Source organism: Macaca thibetana, chromosome 7, assembly GCF_024542745.1.
Source record: "Macaca thibetana thibetana isolate TM-01 chromosome 7, ASM2454274v1, whole genome shotgun sequence".
Classification (NCBI taxonomy): domain Eukaryota; kingdom Metazoa; phylum Chordata; class Mammalia; order Primates; family Cercopithecidae; genus Macaca; species Macaca thibetana.
The window spans coordinates 39,184,916-39,203,707 of NC_065584.1; the positions used below are offsets into that span (position 1 = coordinate 39,184,916).

Genomic DNA, 18,792 nt, shown 5'->3' on the forward strand with positions numbered 1-18,792 from the left:
TCCCAGCTACTCGGGAGGCTGAGGCAGGAGAATGGCGTGAACCCAGGAGGCAGAGCTTGCAGTGAGCCAAGATCACGCCACTGCACTCCAGCCTGGGTGACAGACCAAGGCTCTGTTTTTAAAAAAAAAAAACCAAAAAAAAAAACCCATTGTGCCCCTTAGGCTTATGAGTGCAAAAACTCACATGTGATGAGCCCCCTTCTGGCAAAGCCCCATCAGAAACATCATTCTCTCAGTGCTCAAAACCTTCACCTTCTCCTCTTCTTGCCAACCTCTAGAGGCCCCACACTCACTGAAAAGGGGGCATAACTCCTCTCTTTTCTCAAAGGCCTCCTCTGGCCTCGCTCTCTGACCCCTGTTGTCTATTTCCTCCTTCAGCCCCTTATTCAACCATAAACATCCATGTCTCATAGAAAGACATTGCCCAGGGGTTCCCAGTCCCCTGTCAGGAAGGCCTTTCCTCCAAAATTTGCGGACAGTTAAGCTACTAGACTGCAAGGGAAGACACAATGTGTTTTTTGTTCTTCCAATCAAATAATACTTGTATATAAATTTAGTATAGGTCTCAGCTCCTTCCAGGTGGCTTTAAGAAAAAAGCCAGTGTTATGCCCTTTCCCTCTGATGAGTCTAATTGCATGGGGCTCTGGTGGTGGCCCTGCTTTGCCTTTCAACAGTGTCTATGAATCACTTTGTGTTTGTAGGTTTCTTTTTAAAGGTGTTCCTCCTATTTCTGGCTCACAGATGTTGACAAGTAGCATGTGTAGAGTTCAGTCTGCACAAATCTGGGAGCTCTGAACACTAGATCATATATTCACAGAGTCCCCCACCACTGGAACCTGGCTAGGTGCAGGAAAGTCACCATAACCCTACAGTCCTGTGGAAAGGGTAGAGTAGTGGGGACTAACTGGAAAGAAGTGAAAATAAGGAAAGGAGCCAGTGGAATCTCCAGTCTGCCCCTTGCTTAGCTATGGAGAGTGCAGCAAGACGATGGGTGAAGCCCATTGCTTCTCTGAACGATCTTTCAGCTTGTCTGCTGAGGGTCCACTTTCTCTCCTTTCTCTGCCTGCATGTTTGTGCAAAATTTGTGTCTTCAAGTGGAGACTACAAGTTTTGTGTGCATGGAACAGAGCCCTCTAGAAGGGTCTTGTGCCACTTTAAAATGTGACTCCCAAAAAATCTGACCTGTGCTCCTATATTGCTGATGGAAATACAAAATGGTTCAGCCATGTGGAGAACAGAATTGCAGTTCTTCAAAAAGTTAAACATAGAATCACCATATGACTAGTAAATCCACTCCTAGGTACATACCTTAAAAAAATTGAAAATAGGTATTCAAATAAATACATGTGTATGCAAGTTCATAGCAGCACAATATTCACAATAGTTGAAGGGTGGAACCAGCCCAAATGAACACTGATGGATGAATGAATGAGCAAAGTGCAGTATATCCTGACAATGGAGTATTATTCAGCCATAAAAAGGAATGAAGTACTGGTGCATGCTACACCATGGAGGAAGCTTGAAAACACACTAGTGAAAGAAGACAGACACAAAAGGTCACATACTATATGATTCCATTGATATGAAATATCCAGAATAGGTAAATCCATAGTGACACAGTAGGTTGGTGGGTTTCCAGGAGCTGGGAGGAGGGGAGATGGAAACGCTTGCATAGCGGTTATGGGTCTTGCTTTTGGGGTGATGAAAACATTTGGAAGTAGACAGAGATGCTGGTTGCACATCATGATATCTAGTTGCCACGGAATTGTTTACTTTAAAACGGTTAATTTCATCTTATATAAATTTCACCTCCATAAAAATGAAATGTTTTAGAAAGAGAAAGTTTAAAAAAAAAAAAAACCTGTGTGTTCCACGAACACAACCCAACCCCTGCTCTCGTTCCCATTTCCCATTCCCTTCCTGGTAGACCTGTGTGCCCATTGTCAGTGCCATGGTATCAAATCAGCTTGTGGTGCAGATTACTGTGGGCTTGTTCTTGATCCCACTTCTGAGACACATCCTCTAGAATTCCATGACTAAAGCTGAGTCTACACAGTAGCAACCAAATGTTTTACCAGAGAACAATGGGTGTCTCACCACAAGACTCTTTCCCAATATTTTGTTTCTGTGGTGGTAAAGTGGATTTTTCTCAGCAAGATGAACAGGTTTGCACATTTCTCTGTCTCTAGGAATTTCCACAGGCTGCAAGAAGAAAAAGAATACAAGTGTCAAGATACCTAGAAAAAGATGGAAGGCTTGCATAAAACCTACTGGGCTAAAACTGTTGTTTATTGAAATTATGGGGAAAAAAGTTCATGTCCCCATTCTATTTGTTCCAACTTCATTTGAAGAGTTGAGAGAGAACCTGTAGTTTTGTGCTTCTAGAACAGAGAAGATTTGGAACTTCAAAGAGAAAACTGCCCCTAGGGAGAACTGGGGACATGCAGATACCCTGCGTTAACCAGGGCAGAAAGTTGTAGTCTGTTGATGGAACTGTCATTCACTCACGCACCTAAACCCTTGAAGTCATTCATGAGGGTGGAAATCAGCTTCTTCCAAGCTCCTGTTAATGTTGATATTTTGACCTCCTCCTGTGACTCACGAATGTTCTTAATGGAATTCATTCATTCACTGTATATGGTCCTGCCATGTGCCAGAAGGCAATGGGCCAGGCCACTGGCTGGAGAAGACCCCGTCCCTGCCTTGCTGCATAAGCATCTCAGTGAAAAAGCCAGGCAGACACACCAGGAACATCACAGCCATACGGCAAGTGCTCAGACAGAGGTATCAGGCCATGGGAGCACCAAGGAGTCATTGCCTCTGGGTCCTGTCAGAGGTGGGGACGGTGGAGTCCAGTGTTAAAGGAAGACAGTGACAGGAGACCAGCATTGCAGGCAAGTAAGCACCTCATCCACATTGGCCCAGAAGCATGGACACAGGTGGCATATCTGGGGAACACTGCTGCAGAGAGGAGATGAGGCTGTCAGGGCAACTTGGGGCCAGGCTGGAAAGGGTCTTACATTTGACCCATTTTCTTCTGCTGACTTTTTCCTTTTCATAGGAACAACAGCCAAATATTTGTCATAAATCATTTTCCTTCATCCTGTCAGTAGCCCCCTTTTACCGATGAATACACTGAGGTTCAAAAAGGTTAAGTAATTCCAAAGAGGGACGCACATATCACCGGAACATATGAGACACTGCTTGTCAATGACTGAGTGGTTACTGCTGGGGGAAGCCAGGATGGAAGGATGGGACCAAAAGGACAAAGGCGGCTTTAATTGCATCAGTAACATTTCATTTCTTAAGCTGGGTTTGGGTACACGGATGCTCTTTGTGCCCTTTGGTTTGTGTGAAATTTTCATAATGACTCTTAGAGCCACTGGACTTGCGTGTTAGGGCAGCATCTTGGCTTGAAAAGAGGCAGTGTCTGAGGCTGAGGGTCCCTTGAGAACACAGGGGCTGCCCTTCATATCCAAATGCTTGATGGGTTTTTCACTGTGGTTAAGGGGGTAAATCACTATTTATTCCACCTAGTCAAGGCCTCAGAGCTGACACTTCTACAGAAAAAGCAGGACAGACAGGTTTGGCCCTCCTGGTTCCCTTGGGCAGGAACTGAATGTTTCCCATCTAGGGGCATATGAGCAGAGAGGAAGGGGTCTGAGCCCCACAGTGTGTCCTCAGTCACTGCTTCTACGCGGCTTGGCTGCCCATGCTCCGAGTTCCTTTTCAAGTGCATTTCCCTTCAAGTTAACACTGTTTGCTTCCTCCGCTAGAGCATCCTGCCCCCTCCAGCGTAGCCCTGAGGAGACCCAGCCCCCTGCCTTCCTGGCATGCAGAGCTTAAAACAAGAGCTCTCTGCCATCGGACATCCTTACCATTTCCAGCTATTGAGTGTAATCAGGTGTGCCAGGATCTGATTTCAAAGCCGAAAGCAAAGGGGCTCGGAGGAATCCTCTCTCCTGATTGCGCCAGTGGAAGACAAAGGGGTCTGAACAAACAGGATGCGCTGAGAGCTATGGAGAGCACTCCCCAGCAAGTGGGGCGGGCAGGATGCAGGGTTGGAATAGTTGACCTGTAAGCCTGGGCGTTGGCATGTGAGGCAGTCATGCCCAAGAGAAGCAAGGCAGGGCATGAATAGATGCTGATTCATCTGACAGCCTCTCTGGATGGTTCCTGGGCCCAGGGAGTTATATCATCCCTGCCCGACTAGAAGATCCTGACTCTGGCCGTTCACCTTGCAGAGAATGCTGACATTTCTAGAAATCAGAGAAAACCCACCATGCCTTGTAGGGTGGATGAGTGGTACTCAGGAATCTACAAGCAAGTCAGAACTGATGAGTTGTGGAGGTGGAGAAGACCCACTGGTTGCACCTCAGTGTCTGGGTCCTGATGGATCCACTTTTTTTCTGCCCCTGTTTCTATCTCTTACCCCATACTCTGCTTGCTAGGCTTGGGAACCTACATCTAGCAAACTCTCCCGATCATTAACTGGATAAAGAGTTAAAAGTCATTCCAGAGAACACGACCCTTCTTGGGAGGCTATAGGCCGAGGGAAAATTTCAGTATTTCCTTTCTCCTTCCCATTGCCCCCATTTTTATATGGCAGGAATCAAGAGATGAAAACAAATGTTGTAACAAACCCGACTTGCAGGCAAACAAAGATCATCAAAGGCAACAAGAATAGGAAGCAGGTTACAGTGGGAAGAACGCGCCCATCTGGACTGACCCCTCACAGATGGTGAAACTTAGTGGTGTTGCCCCAGTTCACCATCTTTCAGAGATAGCCTTGCTGGTGTTTTCAACCAGGGATGCTTGGAATATTGCCCAGGCACCTCTGGCTGTTACAGTGCCTCAGGGAGTGCTCCTGACATTTTCTGGATGAGGCTGGAAGTACAAATGTCCTCCAGTACACAGGATAGTCATACAACTGAAGAACTACTCCCAACCTTTTGCTAATAGAGCAGCACTGGTGAAATTGGTCATTTCTGTGTTTTTTTTTTTTTGTTGTTTGTTTTGTTTTGTTTTTTTTAAGATGGAGTCTCACTCTGTCACCCAGGCTGGAGTGCAATGGTGTGACCTCAGCTCACTACAACCTCTGCCTCCCAGGTTCAAGGGATTCTCCTGCCTCAGTCTCCCAAGTAGCTGGGAATACAGGCACGTGCCACCATGCCCAGATAATTTTTTTTTGTATTTTTGTAGAGATGGGGTTTCACCATGTTGGCCAGGCTGGTCTCGAACTCCTGACCTCAAGTGATCCACCTGCCTGGGCTTCCCAGTGTTGGGATTACAGGCGTGAGCCACCGCATCCAGTCAGAATTGGTCATTTCTGACACTCAGCTAAACCCCGAGCTCCTCTAACCTGGAGCCTTTGAACATGAAACCTATAGAGAGAGTCTCTGAAAAGAATCCAATTCTAAAGGCCACTGTTTGTTCTAGATGAAATAAAAAACACACAGAAAATGAAAACCCGCCTGACATCTATAGTTCATCAATTTCCTTTAAAGGCAACTCTTACACAAACTCAAAAGTTCCCAAGAGAAATTCTAACCTGGCATAAAGCATCGGGAGATTTATGGAGATGCTTTCTCCCAGAGCTAGAGTTCTGGGAACCGGAGACTCAGAGGCTGCCTCTTGGCTTCTATAAAATAGGTCTGGGACATATATTAGGTTGTTTTGTCCCTATACAGTGTAAATAGCTGGTGCGTGACACTTCAGCAATGGCTAAAAAATAAAATTCGAGCTAATCATGGGTATATGGGAAGCACAACAAATGTGCAAGTTGCAAATGATTTCTCTCTATGTAAAATGGCAACATAACTAGGGCTGTTCTTTAGTATGGCCAGGGTAGAAGCCGAGTATGAGGTCCTTGGGGGAATTCTAACTACATGAAATTGACTAACTAGGGCTGTTTTTTTCTTGGAGGGGGCAGGGAGACACCAGCAGATACCATCCAGATTTTTCTTAAAAGGAGAGGCTTGATGAATCCATCATTCTACTCATAAGCAAATGCCTTTCACAAATAATTTGAATTCTAGTGAGATTTTGAGCACAAAGCTGCAATGTCTTTGAGAACTTGATTTATGATTCAAGATGAACTGCTGGTAACTCTGGGGTCATTCAGCCAGGGGAGATGGGAAGGGCAGACCCATTAATCAAAAGGTAGCAGGAGACCCCTCCAGGTGAGCCAAATGCACAAAGGGAGGAAGTGAGTCCAGGTGGAGAAAGAGACCCCTCCCCTCATCTCTGGGGTTGCTGGGAGACAGCTCTGCTTCAGGGAAGCTCGGAGGGATGGTCTAATGTACATTCTCTCAAAGAATCAGAGAGGCTGCAGCTTGTCTGAGAAGAATTTAAATCCTGGCTCTGATACTCACGAGCTGTATGACATTAAGCAAGCTACCTAAATCTGAACCTTGGGCCCTTCCAAGATGGGAATAACGGTACCTGCCTCAGAGGGTTGTTGGGGAAATAAGCAGGCATTTACTGAGTACCTAATACATGCCAGGCTTGGTACGAGGTACTGGAGAGACAACGGTAGAAGGGTTGACAGTTCCATGAAATCACTTCTGTAGCTCACTAGGCACAGACACTGCCTATCATTTGGCAGCTGCTCAACAAATGATACTTCCCTTCCCCTTATAATCTGTACCACCGGGCACCTGCTATGTGCAAGCTATTGTGTAGGCCCTTGGACCTGACATCAAGTAGCAATTTGTAACTTCAAAACTGGTTTCACACATGAGAACAAATGTCAGCAGTTTTTGCACTTACTCATGGAGAGATAGCAGGAGGGATTTTGAGCTCACAAATCCCTTTAGTTGTAGCAGTCCTTCTTTTACTGATGTTATATCCTGGACTCCTCAGAAAGATCCAACCTATTTATTCCAGGTCATTAATATACCTGACACTGCTCTAGGTGCTTAAGAAAAAACTCAGTGAAGAAATCAAAGATGCCTGCCCTCCAGGGCTTATATGGTAACAGAGAAGACACAGAACGAAGGGTAAACATTTTGAGCTATTGATTATTTATTACCTTGTATGGAGATAAGTGCTTTGGGAAAATATAAGAAGAGCAGGATGGGGGTAAGCAGAGCTGGCTGCAATTTTAAGTGGGTCAGTCTCACAGAGAAGGTGATATTTTAGCAAAAAATTTAAAGGTGAGGGAGCCATCCATTATGTGAGGAAAGGAGGTGAGGGAGTCAGCTATGGTACTCTGGGGAAAAGGGTTCCAGCAAAGGGTTCAGAAGTGCAAAGGCCCTAAGGTGAAAGAATGCCTGTGACAGGGGTCAGCTAGGAGGCAGTGTGTCTGCAACAGGTGAGCAAGCCAGGAGCCGTGAGAGGTGGGGAAGCAGGTGCCGCTGGAATCGGTAGGGCTTTCTAAGCCTGTGGAAGGACTCTGCTTTCAGTCTGAGTGAAAAAGGGTTACTTGAGAGTTTTGAGCAGAGGAATGGCATGATCTGATTTACGTCTTAAAACTGGAGAGGAGGTCATAAACTCAGGCTCAGGCCTTCCATGAAGGCTGGAAAACCATCCATTTATCTACCCTGTCATCTTCACAGGCCCCCTGGCATGAAAATTAGGCAGATTATTTCTATTCCCATTTTACAAACTGGGGAACTGGGACTCGGGAAGGCTATGGGTGTTCTCTGAGGGCCCAGAGCTGGAAGGTGGTAGGGCTAAGGACTGAATTCTTGCAGTGCCCCCTGACGTGGACTAAGATGGGTTTCTGGACACTAGGAGCTGTCTGCTCCACAGTGTCCATGGGGCTTTCATGCATCCTTGAGGATTGTTTTGATGCAGAGAAAAGACCAACTGGGGCTACTCTGGTTTTTGAAATTAATATTTATTAAATTTACACATTGAAAAAACTCAGTTTTCTTTTAGGCTTTAAAGTTCATCTTACAAATCTTATTACATTCTAGTTATAAATCGTAGATGGTCAATGACAGTTTGTGGATGATGTCCTCACATTTCAAAAGATCCTTTCTTACTTTATGCCTCAATAATGAGCACGATGCGTTGCACCTAGTACATCCCACATCATATATCTCAGAGTCAATCACAACAGAAAGGAAGAGAGGGAGCACTGCTGGGGGCCTGAGGTGGGGGTGCAACTTGGCCAGGCACTAATCCATGACCAGGGCTGGGGCTCCAGGCCTCAGGGTCTGTGGAGTGGGCTTACTGGCAGGACTGGCTGCTGGGCAGGTGCCACAGGAAGAAGATTGGAGAGGCACCCGAATGTAGGAAGAAAGGGAATGTTTTCCTTTTCCTTATCTCCTAGTTCCCTTTTTATCCTTAACTCTGGAGAAAAAATTGTGACTACAAAGTTGTAGGCTGGTTTTGCTTCTACTATGTTGATGAGCAGAGGCTCCAGGGGCAGTTTGACAGTGTAAGGCCCCTCTGAGGAGGCCTCCCATTGCTTATCTCAGTCTTTTTCTAACTCCCTGCTCTCCCCTTGGCCTCTCCATGGTCCATCTTTCTCTCTGCTGTCCTTCCTGCAGTGTTCCTCCCTACCCCTCCCTTCTTTTGGCCTTGGGAGCTCTCCACCCTTCCCCTCCCAACGTTTTCCCTCCATACCCCACGCTCTTTGTTGCTGAATTCAAGGTTCTCAATACAATAAAGCTTTGATGATTTGCCCCAATTGAGAAGGAGTGTCAGCTTAAATTAATGAGGAGTCTGAATAATAGAATTTTAAAGCAAAGTTTAGTTGCTTTCATGTTGTTAAGACATCCTTTCCAGAGAGAAGAGGTAGCATTTAAATGCGGTAATAGTTGATGTTGAGAAATGGGGCAATATGTCTTAGAGAATCTTTTCAGTAATCTACCAGAAACGAATCACTTATCATTAGCATATACTTTCCTTGAATCAGAGTGTTTCTGCCTTTAAAACCTTTCATTTTTAGTGACCAATATTGTTTAAATCACTGATTTTATCAGACTTCTCTCAGATCCACAAGTTTCAACCCCTGAGTTCTTCATGGCAGAGACATTTTCACATTGAAAGTCTCTCTAGAAATTTTAAATTTTCAATGACATAAGCAATACATGAATATATTCTCTTTGCAAAAAATTGATACTTTAAAAATAAATTAAAATCACATAAATAATAAAATGATTTCTGTTATCTCATTTACATTACTTTCTTTAAGGTGGTAACAATGTATTCTCCATAACAAACCATTCTGCAGAAAAGTCCCTTCTCCAGGGTCCTATCCAAAAGGCAACCCTCCACACTTGATTGGATCTTACATGTTTAAAAAATAAGTAGTGGCTTAGGCAGTTACGGCTCTCAGCCTCCCAGTCTGTATCTTTATTCTGCAATTCTCCCCACTTCCCTACCACATCTCTGTGTGTTCCATTCGCATATAATTGCCAGGAAAACTCACCAAGTGAAGCACATCTGCCAAATGTTAATAATTAGGAAATCTAGATAAGGGCCTTTGAGTGTTCATTATACTATTTTCTTTGTTTTTCTGAATGTTGAAATTTTTCATAATGAAAAAAGAAAGAAAAAGAAAAACTCACCAAATGCTAAGAACAACAAAACAACAAATGAACCTGAAAAGAAGAAAGGTCTGGTTCTAGTTACTGCTATTTTCCTCTTCCTACAGAGTCCCAGCCCTGCACTGGGAAAGGCTGTGCCTCATCTGTGGGAATAGGAACATAGAAATGCCTGGTATATTTCTTACTAATGTGTCCACTTTTTCAAGCTCTTTCACACTTGTTCTTCTTTTATGTGCACAACAAGACTTTAGGGGGTAAAAAAGGCAAATGGGTTTCCCCATTTTACAGAAATGGTATTATTGGGAACCAAGAGGTTTCATGATACTAGCTAATAATACCAGCTCACAGTTACTGCTTTCTTACTAGGCAGCAGGCATTGTTCTAGGTACTTACATGCATTGAATAATTTTAACCTTACAATAACTGTAAGAATTATGTGCATAATTGCCTGAGATCACAAAGCTAGTAAGTGGTGGATTGCAGCAGGAACCCAGGCAGTCTACTCATGAGCCCGAACTCACAAGCATCTATATCCTCATGTGATAACATTACAGATGCCTCCCAAGAGTGGAAATCTGGCAGCCTCCAGGGTGCATTCGGACTATAAAAGCATTCATTTGACTTATAGAGTATTTTATAATTTTTGAATTTCAAGATGTATTTAAAGAAAAAATTAATACAAAAAAAAAAAAAAAAAAAAAAAAAGGCCAGGCGTGGTGGCATGCACCTGTAATCCCAGCTACTTGGGAGACTGAGGCAGAAGAATTGCTTGGACCTGGGAGGCGGAGGTTGCAGTGAGCTGAGATTGTGCCACTGCACTCCGGCTTGGGCAACAAGAGCGAAACTCCATCTCAAAAAATAAATAAATAAAATAAAAATAAAGAAAAAATTTATCTGAAAACCCAGATTTCTGGCTTCCCTTGTAAAATCAGACGTTCTGGCAACATGAGGCAAGCATCCCACAAGATAACAATTGGCTGGAGCTGAGATTGTGAAAGAGAAATTTTTCATGACAGTTTGTTAAAGGCTTTAAGTAAGACTTTATTCAAGAAGGAACACTGCAATGGCGTTTTGCAGCCGTAGAGAGAGATGGGCTCAACCCCGAATACAACAAGGAAAAGTGGTAATTTATAGCCAAAGAGCAGGGTGAATGTCAGTGGATGAAAAATTACTAAGAAGAAACACCAAGGCTAGGGGGATTCTGGCTAAGCTGACATGGCAGGATTCTTACTGAAGGCAGGCAAGGGTGATAGGATATTAGAGGTGGGGGCTGAGGAATATGATTAGGTACCGAGGGTGATCAAATACCAAGGGTGGGGAATTTTCACTCAATTGACTTAGCAGGATTCTTGCTAAAACTGGACTAAGCAAGCCAAGGATAGAGCCCAAGATGGGGGCCTAGTCAGAAAGACGACTCAGAGGAGCCTGACTCAAGTTTGGTCAAAATGAGAGTCTGTGTTAGTAACTGCTGCCCATTTAAATACGGTAGGCTCTCTCTAATCTGTCAGTCCCTACGACCGCCTATTATTGCACCTGGCCTCTTTTTGCAACTCTTTTTACCTGTCTAGCATGGACATTTGAGTTTGTAACCCCTGTACTATTTAAAAAAAAAAAAAGACAAACCCTAAAGAAACAGAATGTAATTTCTGTCCTGGTGCCATCAACACACTGCCAAAGTCATTTATTCATTCATTTGTCTTTCCATGTAATAACCATCCATTCATGCATCCATCCATCCACCTTTTCATTCTATCTCATGCACCATCCCTACCTAGCTTAGCAATTCTCAAACTGCACAGTCATACTTGAATTTCTTGGCCAGTATCTACTTTTTTCCCAATCAGATAAGAAGGGCAAGATCAGAGGATAAGGGATGTTCTGTGAGGAAAACAGTTATGGTAGGTGTTGAGCTGTGTCCCCTCAAAATTCATATGTGAAGTGCTAACCTCCAATGAGATTGTATTTGGAGATAGGGCCTTTAAAAGAAGGTAATTAATGGCCAGGCATGGTGGCTCACACCTGTAATCCAGCACTTTGGGAGGCCCAGTTGGGGAGATTACCTGTGGTCAGGAGTTCAAGGCCAGCCTGGCTAACATGGCGAAGCCCCATCTCTACTAAAAATACTAAAATTAGCCAGGTGTGGTGGCATGTGCTTGTAGTCCCAGCTACTCGTGAGGCTAAGGCAGGAGAATTGCTTGAACCTGGGAGGTGAAGACTACAGTGAGTCAAGATTATGCCACTGCACTCCAGCCTGGGCAACAGAGCGAGACTTATCTCAAAAAAAAAGGTAATGAATTGCACATCATGATCAGCAACCGAAAATAAAATAAAAGGATGTAATTAAGGTTAAACAAGGTCATAAATACGACCTAGCCTCATGGTGACCTCAAACCAAAAAACATACAATGGACATACAGAAAATAAGAAAATAAGAAGCAAGAAGATAAGGTTCCAATCCAATAGAACTAGTGTCTTTATAAGAAGTGGATGAGATACTAGGAGCTCACACACAGAGAACAAGCCATGTGAGGACACAAAGAGATGATGTCCACGTGCAAGCCAAGGGGAGAGGTCTCCAGAGAAATCAAACCTGCTGGAGCCTGGATCGTGGACTTCCAGCCTCCAGAACTGTGAGAAAATACATTTCTGATCTTTAAGCCATGCAGTCTGTGGTATTCTCTATGCAGCCTGAGCAGACCAATATAGCAAGGAACTAGTGTCCATGTGCCCTCTGCCTTTTCAATGCCTCTCACCCTCCCCACTTTCCCTGAACAGGCAGTCACCCAACATCCAAGGCCATGTGAATAGGTACTAAGAGAAGGTGTTGGTAATCCCAGTTAAGAAGGTCTATGGTTTCTCCAGTGCTGTGACCACACCATCAGGATGGGCTTTGAGGGTGGGAAAGGGATGGGGAGATGCCACTAAAGAATTCTACCAGCGAGATGAACTCAGGCCATCTCACTAAACCCTGTGTGCTTGAAATGGGGAGTTGATGCTTAAAGTTTACAGATTTGGAGTTGAGGTGTGGGCATGAAAAATATTAGCAAAACCGAAAGTGGCTTAAGGAGCCCTGAGAGGTATAGGTTCATCCAGCTAGTTGGTTGGGTTTAGCAAGCAGTTTTTGTCTGGAGATCCTGAGTCCAGCTTAAACAGTGATGGTCAGAATAATCACTGCAAAATTTGCTTCATTTTAAGCTTTCCTCCGGCTTTTCACCAGGTGTTCTAGTTAGAGAGGCTTATGTTATTGACACAAAGATAGGTGGTTGTTGATTAACTCCGGAGGGGCATAGAGAACTGGGAGAAAGCCAAACTGGCTTCTGCTTCATCTTTGTATCAACTTTCAAGCTGTTAGATTGGTAATGACTGTGGGGTTTGGACGATGGTGTTGGGATGAGAGGCTGGACAAACCCCATATAGGTTTCTGGGCCCCAGAGGACAGCCAATAGCAATAGACTTAAACCTCTGATTCTAAATAGAATGGGCAGAGATCTGGAGGTGCTCTGGAGGAACGGAGGAACTGACTAGAATCCCATAGTAGCAGATTTGCAAACACTATCATAGGCTCCTAGGGAAATGTTGCAGTTTTAGTCACTAGATAAAAGTGTCAGTCACAGGACAAAGTTTGACCATGATTTAATCACCTTTGACATACTCGGAGCTCAGGAAAGGGCAAGGAAACACAGACATTTAGACTAGCCTCTCCTTCACTCCTAGACTCATGTCCACTAAAAATAATACGGGCAGACTGAAATTTGAATGCAGATGGTTTGGGTTTGCCTTTTAGCCATCTGATGAGTTACAAAGGTAATGGTATCTCATGAATAAATGGTAAAGCATCCTGTCACAATTCAATCTTCCCCCTAATGCTCTGGTTGATGCATGAATTCATAAAAAGCACAATTTCTCTGACTCATGTGAAATAGGGCAAAACCACACATGACTAGTCTTCCAAAAACAATCATGAAGATTTGTGAATAACTTCCAATAAAGAGCTTTGGGCACTGAGAATACAATTGGCAAAAACTTGATCCAAACCGAGTCCTTCACTTGTGTTCTAAAATCTTAGTTTGAAAGTTATTTGGGACTTCTTAGTCAAGAATCTGGGCTTCACAAGACCTGGGGGTAGGGGCTGCAGAAAGACAAGGATCAGGGATAGGGACAAGGGATCCTTGCAGGGGACAGAGAAGACCTTGGAGGTTAATGAAGAGGGAATATCTTCCCACTTGCTTGGTCAGGGTTCCCCAAAGGAAGTTCCTCTTGCTTCTGCTGATGCTGTTTTTTGGGAAAAGGAAGTAACTCCAAAGACTGATGGAAGGAGGAAAGGTAGCTGGGTCCCATGGTGGGAACACAATTTTCTTTAGCTGAGAGAGGGATTTTATTTCCATTCCTCTTTTCATTACACACCTTCCCCAATCTTCTTTATATTCTTAAATAAATCTCAACAGCTCTTCCTTCTCACTCACTAGTCCTATACTTCTGTGACTGGGCACTTCAGCAGGGGAGAAGTAAGATCCTGGAGTCAGGAGCTGGAGGTAAGCAATAATAGGAAATGCCTAGGCTGTGAGGGTGTAAGCGGACCAGGTATACAGTTATGAGCAAGAAGCAAGAGGGAATGGGTATGCTTGCAGCAGTCCAGTTAGAGGGTATAAAGCATGCCCTGGAGTTCATCACTGTCTTGCCCTCCCACAGCCCCTCTACCAAAAGATGCCCCACCCATACCTCCTGCTGCTTGGGCAGCCATGTTTTCAGTGGCTTCCTTAGCCAACAAGGGTTTGGTTAGCTAGTGTCCAGTGATGTTGTCTGAGACAAAACATTAAGATAAGCCCGAGCAATCAAATTGTCTCTTCAGAATTTTAACCAAGGAAAACAGCCAATGGAAACTGAAGTTGAAGGGCTAAGGGGTAGGGAGAAACACAAGGGTGAGCCATGTGCAAATTAAAGTTTTGAGTAAATAGAACTCTAGTATGCAGGACAAATCTGCTGGGAGAGTGACAGTAGCCCTGGGCAGACATGTAGAGAAAAGCGGAGACCCCAGGATAATGAATTCCCAGGGCTGCCTCCCCTCCAGAAGGCTTTCCAATTCTGCACCACCTATATCCTTAACAGTATGTGTCCCCTTTTGCTGGAGATAATTGAGACTCTTCTTCCCAATGAAAAGAGCCCAACTGTAACTAAAAGTTTGTACAAGTTCCAAGTAGGTAGGCTGAAAACTGAATTATTATCTGAAGAGATTTGCTTTAGGGAGAGTGAGTCGGCTGGCTCTCAGCAAACATAGCCTACCACCACAGCTTACTTGGAAGCAGCCTGTGTACTTGAGATTAGGTTTTAGGCAGGAAATAGTGTGACCTAATTTCTCCTTTGTTCTTATCATGTCAGGGTACGCCAAGTCTATGTTTGAGACCTGAAGAAAGGAAGTCTTGGCATCTACAAAATATTGGTTTGGTCCGAAAAAGTTAAATCCCTTTTAAGTCACCAAAATCCAGGTCCACAAATCTCTCTGAGGAAAGCTTTAAAACCATGACTTTTTCATTGGTTGAAAGGAGCAAAGAGGTGTGGTGGTCGTGTTGATTCACCAACAAGAGCTGATGAATCATTGTTATCTCCCATTTCAAGGCTCAGGAGGGCTAAACTGGAAGGAAAACCAAAAGCAGCTCTTGTCAATATGAGACCTCCCTCATCTCTTATGTCCTCAGCTTTAGAAATGCCCCTAGGCAAGGCTGCCAACAGCACTTGACTGAAAACACATGGAGGCAGCTGATTCCAAGCATGGATTCATTATTGAAAGAATAATAAGGGAAAGTTTCTCTCTCTTGCAGCGAGAGCTGCTTTCTGGAAAATCACAGGGCTTTGAAGGAACGTGCATCATGTCTAGTAAAAAGCGGCAGAATGGAAATGGAAGGGCACATTTCCAAAAGTCTTTTCACACAAGGCATGATGGTCTGGGGTCGCTCAAAACTAGTTGTTCTATCTATCAGGCCATGGCTCCCTTGAACCCACTATCCCTTCCCAGAGTTACTTGCGTCTGAAAGTTCTAGAGGAAAAGTACCAGAGTTAACTGGTCTTTCCTGGCTACCCCTCTATTTCAAAAGGTCACCTGTGGACTAAAATAGGCTGCAAAACTGTTTGGTCTTCCTTAACACTACCCCATACATCTTTGATGTATGCCAGGTAATCGGAGGGAAAGGTATATATAAGCATGAATATGGAAGAAGGAAACATTTGCAAGCCCACTGGGTATAGCTGTGCATGCCAAACATTACAGGTGTTCACCAATATCCAGTTCCCCTTTCCTTCAGAACATGGAGGAAGTGGTACCTTCCTGCCTCTTAGAAGTTAGGAGTGGCTGCATGGCTGCATGGCCAGGAGAGTAGAAGGAATGTATATCATTTTTTGAGGGAAAGACTTAATTATCAGTGCTCAATCTCTCTCTCTTTCTTTCTTACTTTCTTCTCTCTCTCCCCCTATCCACCTCTCCCTTCCCCTACTGTGGCAACTGTGGCAGTGCATGTTAATACTGAAATGCAATATTTTAATACTGAAATGCAATATTCAGTCACACATGGAGGAGAGCTTGTCTGGAGAGTCTCAGACATGCATGGATTTTGCAAGTCACTGAGATTTGGGGGGACTGTTTGATAGGCAACAAAACCAAATGTGTCCTGACTTCTGTCTAGTGATTTATTGGTTTCCTCTCCTAGCAGATCTATTTGGAGTTTTGGAAAACATGTGTTCTCTCTGAACCCTGCCCTCACTGAAATTCAGAAGTAGGCAGTGTGTTTTCTCTCACACTTAGGACGTTTGGCTGAGAAGTGTGATGAGTGCCTTCCCTCCATTTGTGCAAAAGAAGCCTCTTTGAATTCTGGAGTGGAATGAAGAAAGTCCTTTCACAGCCACAGGATAAAAGTGATGGTGATGATATTGAAAATAAAACTTGGAAAAAATGACCCTTCCAAATGTTTCCAAGACCAGTTTTTAGGCTAGAATCAGATATTTTGCACTTCTCCTTGCCTTCACTCACTTTTCTCCCATTACCTAATCCTTATCCTCCCTTTCCAGAATTCTCATTTGGCAATCCTGGTTTTGCTGGACAAACTTTTACAACCCTGTCTCTGAGCGGTCATTTTGCTTTGTTCACAACCCACAACCTAAAAGACATTATGCACAGAGTTCAAAGCTCTCTGGGTTAATCCAAAATGTTCACCCTGTAGGCTGACAGGGACCACACATTTCTGAATCTTCATCAGGACTGCAATACCTTAACAGAATAGCCAGAAGGCTAGCAGGATTAGGGAGACAAAGTTGAACTTTGATACACACACACACACACACACACACACACACCCCCTAAAATATCTCTGAATTGCATCATTACTTTTACTTTCAGTAAAAGTAATTAATGATACAAGATGCCACACTAGCATCTCATAGGTGGTACTAGCTTGGCAGATTATCAGTCTGTGGGGAAGAATGCTACCTGTGTCCTTTCTTGTGAACATTTCCTGGGGCAACTTTCCTGTGCATGTCTTCTGATCATTAAAAATGACAGGAGAAGGCAGTGATGGAGCCTCTGCTATATTCTGAGCATCACTGCCCAGAGTAAAAGATCAAACTACTAGCATTGTTCCTGGTGATTCTTTTATTTAGAAAACATTCACAAGTTCTTTACTATTGTGTGTGTAGTATTGTGCTGAGTACTTTAGTGAACTGAGGATGAATGAGTTATGAACAGAAATATTACATGGGCAAGGGATGAGAGAGAAAAGAGAGTAGAACTGCCTGAGTTCAAATCCACATTTCATCCTTTCCAGTGACAGACTGAACCTCTCTTGCTTCAGTTCCTCATCTGTAGAGAAGGAATAATACAAAATTCTACCTTGTAAGAGTCCTAGAAGCATTAGAGAAGATTGTGTATGTAAAGTGTGTGTCAGACACACAGCAAGTGCTCAGTATCAGAGGCAGTGCTTAGGTCCTGTCCCTGCAGCATGGTTTGTGGTGAAGGCCTGCAGGGCCTTGGGCAGGAGAGTACTGTATTGATTTGTCAAACACTGGGTATAGGGCACTCTCTTAGTGTTTCTTGGGGTCAAAAAGGTAGTTTCAAGGAGGAGCCACTTAATTTTTGACATTTGGGATTAGGATATGTCTTCCTCTTGCTTTTTTTCAGACACTTGTGAGTGATCCATTTTAATGTGTGAACAATTTAGCTTTTTTTTTTTTTCTTGGCAGACAATGGAAGTGAAGAGAGAACAAATTAGGAGCTGCAGAGAACAGACAGCATCTTGCTCAATGTAAGGGAAGAAAAGTAATATATTTTCCTCACCCATCTCAAGGTTCGTGGCTGAGAGCACTATAACAAAACACAGATTAACAAAACATACACATTTACTTTTCTCTTCTTTTAAACTGAAAGTACCTACTAAGTGACTCAACCAAAACCAAAGAGCCTTTTATGACTTCACCATGGATTAAGAAGGGGTTCTTAAAAGAGAGTGCAGCCCTCCCAAATCCAGAACCACCCCCAAAGAGAGTCAAAAGAAAGATACAAACAAACTCCCCAAGAGCTGGCAATAGTTGGCAGGATAGCTGGAAATAGGGTGCAACCCACATTTCTGTCCAGCCATATTCTTGAGTTCCCTCCCCTGAAGTTGGTTGGGGAACTCAAGACAGCTTGTATGCCCCAACAGGGAGAAAATCAAACCAAGTTATCAGGACAGAAATTGAGACAAACAAGGAAAGAGACAGCAGTCCCTGGGAGGGAAAGGATCAATATCAAATGAGTATCTTAAAGGCAGATTTAGCCAGGGAGTCACAATATAGACATGTTTTGTTTTGTTTTTTTCTCCTGCTAATCTGAATTTGGGAAGGAAGGGACAAGGAGAAATTTTTCTCTCTTGACCAAGCACTACAGACAGAGATCTGGAAGAGCTGAGTTTGATAAGAATTCTTACTTTTCCAGCTTTTTGTCAGTTGCCCCAGGATCTCATTTGCAAGATCCAGAATGAGTGGGGTATCTCAGTCGCCCCATATTGGGCACCAGAAACTGCACAGGAGAAAAAGTAATATCTTTTCCTTACCCATTGCAAGGTTCATGGCCAAGGCCCCCATGACAAAAGACAAATTTACAAGAGAAGGCCGGGCTCACACCTGTAATCCCAGCACTTTGGGAGGCCAAGCGGGCAGATCTCCTGAGGACAGGAGTTCGAGACCAGCCTGGCCAACATGGTGAAACTCTGTCTCTACTAAAAAAAGTACAAAAGTTAGCTGCGCATGGTGGCACATGCCTGTAATCCTG

General features: G+C 43.9%; 1 protein-coding gene across 7 annotated transcripts in view; it reads right to left on the minus strand.

The window, feature by feature from the left end:
• Positions 1-18,792, minus strand: part of RAD51B (RAD51 paralog B) — a 787,871-nt gene that overhangs the window by 120,326 nt on the left and 648,753 nt on the right. For 2 of the 7 annotated variants that reach the window (XR_007727251.1, XM_050797052.1), the window contains one exon: positions 1,448-2,202. The exons of 4 other annotated variants lie outside the window; for them this stretch is intronic. Coding sequence is in view for 1 of the 3 variants with exons in the window: in XM_050797052.1 (XP_050653009.1) it covers positions 2,186-2,202 (17 nt within the window). In the remaining 2 variants the exon portion in view is untranslated. Of the gene's footprint in view, positions 1-1,447; positions 2,203-18,792 lie in introns of those variants that run through there. One more of the 7 variants, XR_007727250.1, reaches the window with a different exon arrangement.